The 3,726-nt window shown below is 42.1% G+C and overlaps 1 protein-coding gene across 1 annotated transcript; it reads left to right on the top strand.

The window, feature by feature from the left end:
- Positions 1-1,391: 1,391 nt before the first annotated feature.
- Positions 1,392-2,961, top strand: LOC133707841 (glycine-rich cell wall structural protein). Its single transcript, XM_062133317.1, has one exon. The coding sequence runs from the start codon at positions 1,493-1,495 to the stop codon at positions 2,714-2,716; it is 1,224 nt and encodes a 407-aa protein (XP_061989301.1). The 5' UTR covers positions 1,392-1,492; the 3' UTR covers positions 2,717-2,961.
- Positions 2,962-3,726: the final 765 nt, after the last annotated feature.

Here is a 3,726-nt window from a genome sequence, read left to right as displayed (position 1 = left end):
GAACTCCAACTCCTCTCCACGTCCTCATTGCATGATACCCACTTTTGACGTTATACACCCCTTTCCTATTGAAATGCCATACCAATCTGTCCTCCGAAGGTCTTAAGCTAAGTGGAATACTGGAGATAATTCTGACCTCTTCAGCTGAAAACAAGTCCTCAATTAAATCCATCTGCCAACACCTCTCCTCCCCATCGATCAAGTCCTCAATATATTTTTCTTATGCATCTTTGGTTTCTGACATCATAGAAGATTTAATTTTGGGGTTGTCTCTGGCTATTTATATATATTTTTGGGAGTCACACACACACACACATATACGGTACTTCTTTATTATAATGTCACTCAAACTGATCGTTTATGGACCATTTTTATATTTTTTATTTGCAGGCCACCAAGTATATAAATTTGATTTGATGATCAGATTCATTTCTTCTTTAGGTTGATTATGCAAAGATTATCATACAAAAATAGCCGAATCCAAATTTTATTTATCCAGAAATATAAATCTGTTAGTTCAAATAAAATAGTATTTAATCAAATTACTAAACGAGGTAAAACGAATTCTTTGCAAGGAATATAAAAGATCAATCGTTACGATTCTTAAATCTTCTTAAAATGTTACCTGTCTGAAAGACGGTGAGTTTGAACTCTAGATGTAATCTATATATATAGTTTGCATTGAATGAGTTCATTCATCTCACATTATTAATACGGGGTACTATAACTACGCTGATACCCAATATATGTTAGATCTTGGTGGTCCTCAGTCCTCACATTGGTATAGTGCAAATAGTATGAGTATATCATGAATCGATGTATATATCTTACTCAAAATCTGATGAGCCCAGTTAACTAGCTTGGAAAAAATTCCAGATATGATCAGTATCGACTATTGGGTAATTTGTAACTGTATATAGAACACTTGTCTTCCCCACTTCAATATTTTCAGATCTGAAGCACCAGAGCACTTTTCCAGTTTTCCGGTTTTACAACCACTAGCTAATAAAATTGTTTAAATTATAGGACACTAGTCTGAGACTTTTTCTTTAGGTCAGGAACAGTACGTAGTCGACTTAGATCTAGCCCATAGTAGTTTGATGTATAAGTTTCATTTATGTCAGAGATAAGAAAATTAAGAACCTGCAGTGAAGCGAACCGAGCTAGCTTAGCCATGTGGGAACAATAAGTGAGTGCATTTAGAGCAGCTGACCCTATTGTTTTCCTGTTTAGGGTTTCTTTTGCGGTGATACAGCCAGAAATGTAGCCAATAGAAATTTTGCATATCGATGATGGTGGGTGCATTTGCACTTAAATGTGGCGAACAGTTGGTTGTTGAGACCCGATTTATTGCGAAAGCAAAAGAATCATGCATGTATCTCATAAGGATGGATATGCTAGCTCTCCTATAAAAGGAGTCGCAAGAACTCTTAGATAACACTCAAGCATTAACAAACGAGCTTACTAGCTAGCTCGACCGGAGAGTTCAAAGATGGTGCGCAGTAGGAAATCACTAGCTTTGTTTTCTTTGCTTTGCATTCAGGTTCTTGCAGTGAGTGTTGTTGCGAGGAATGTAGTGAGTGTGAGGAACGATGAGGAGGAAAAGAACTTGGGCACTGGGTTTGGCAGCGGAGCTGGAGGTGGAGCAGGTGGGGGTGGTGGTGGTGGTTTTGGAGGCGGCTCTGGCGGTGGTGCTGGAGGTGGGGCAGGTGGTGGCTTTGGAGGCGGTAGTGGTGGTGGCTTTGGTGGTGGAGCTGGAGGAGGTGGTGGAGCCGGAGGAGGTGGTGGCATTGGTGGTGGGTCTGGCGGTGGTGGAGGATTAGGTGGTGGTCATGGGGTCGGAGGTGGAGCTGGTGGTGGTGGAGGATTAGGTGGTGGCCATGGCGTTGGTGGTGGGATTGGCAAAGGTGGAGGCATTGGCGGTGGAATAGGTAAAGGTGGTGGTGCCGGGGGAGGTTTTGGAAAGGGTGGCGGCATTGGTGGTGGAATAGGTAAAGGTGGTGGTGCCGGGGGAGGTTTTGGTAAGGGTGGAGGCCACGGTATTGGTGGCGGAATTGGAGGTGGTGGCGGCTTTGGCAAGGGTGGAGGTCATGGTGTTGGTGGTGGATTTGGTAAAGGTGGTGGAACTGGAGGTGGCGGCGGTTTTGGCAAGGGTGGAGGCCATGGTATTGGTGGTGGAATTGGAAAGGGTGGCGGAATTGGAGGTGGCGGTGGTTTTGGTAAGGGTGGAGGCCATGGTGTTGGTGGTGGATTTGGGAAAGGAGGAGGCATTGGAAAGGGTGGTGGAATTGGAGGAGGTGCTGGAGGTGGATTTGGAAAAGGTGGAGGAATAGGGAAAGGTGGTGGCATTGGAGGCGGAGCTGGTGGTGGAGCTGGTGGCGGAGCTGGAGGAGGCTTTGGTAAGGGTGGTGGAGTAGGTGGTGGAATCGGCAAAGGCGGTGGAATTGGTGGTGGTGGTGGTTTCGGTAAAGGCGGTGGCATTGGAGGAGGTATCGGTAAAGGTGGAGGATTTGGTGGCGGCATTGGAGGTGGAGGTGGCTCCGGTGGTGGAATAGGAGGCGGATTTGGCAAAGGTGGTGGTATTGGTGGAGGAGTAGGAGGAGGCTCTGGTGGAGGCGGCGGATTTGGTGGCGGATTCGGAGGAGGAGCCGGCGGAGCAGCTGGGGGAGGCGGGGGATTTGGCAGTGGAGGTGGTGGTGGAATTGGAGGCCACTGAAAGAGCTGCCCTACAGTGGTTTAACGTGCATGTTGGAATTAATGAGATAGTGCAATGATCGAATTATTATCATGTGTTCTCTTGCTACTAAATTATTTAATTTTGTTTAAAGAGATTACAAGTTTAAATAATCTAGTTGTGGTTAATGAGAAACTCTACTTGTATTATCAGTGCTTAATTTTCTGAAATTTTATTAGTAGTGAATGGATCTTTGGACATATATGCAAGTAACTACTTTGAATTGACTCTCTTATTTTTATAGTCAAGAAAGAAAAGAATTAAGTACACAATAAGTTGTTTACCCAACTCTCAATTTTATTCGATTTAAATTTAATAGTGGAGAATAATGATGCAGTTTGTTAAGTTCTACAAATTTCAACAAAAAATAATAAAGTTGCACAACTCATATATTCTCAAATCTTTTTAAGTCTTTCAAAAAATCAAAATGTTTTTTAGTTGCATTATTGTAACATTGTTGTAAAGTAGCTATCAAAGCCGTTCAAATGTTAGAAGTACTCAGAGTGTGGTTTAGCTAGCCTCTTTGCTTGTATCTCAATCAGTCATCTTGTATCAAATTACTTTTGAATAAAAGTTATTCAAGTTGCAAATATTTGAAGATATCTTTTATTGCATTATTTTCATATTATGTTAAAACAAAGAATTACTGAATATCAACCGCCACAAGAGTTAAGTGATTTAGATAACTTATTTGTATTAATTTGATGTGTGTATATATTGTAAAAGATTATCTACGCGTGAATCTTTACACTTATTGGTCCGGCCAAGTTGCAGTCAGTACTGGGCTAATGATCGGTACCAAATTAATGATGCCACCAACCAATTTGGTCCATGCATCGAACTACCATTTGCTTCATCTTGGAGACAATCGAAGTTAATGATCGATGCCACTGATTGCTCAACCAATTGGAATATGGTCCACAATTTGGTTTGTTTATGCTGAGAGCTAGAATTATATTAGGGTTTTGACGACTGTGCATGGTACTATGTAA

This window comes from Rosa rugosa, chromosome 5 (genome assembly GCF_958449725.1).
Source record: "Rosa rugosa chromosome 5, drRosRugo1.1, whole genome shotgun sequence".
In the NCBI taxonomy this organism is placed as follows: Eukaryota; Viridiplantae; Streptophyta; class Magnoliopsida; order Rosales; family Rosaceae; genus Rosa; species Rosa rugosa.
This window is presented reverse-complemented; position numbering and strand designations above follow the sequence as displayed.

Coding starts and splice junctions, on each gene's coding strand:
- LOC133707841 (XM_062133317.1), top strand. CDS start 1,493: ATGGTGCGCAGTAGGAAATCACTAGCTTTGTTTTCTTTGCTTTGCATT.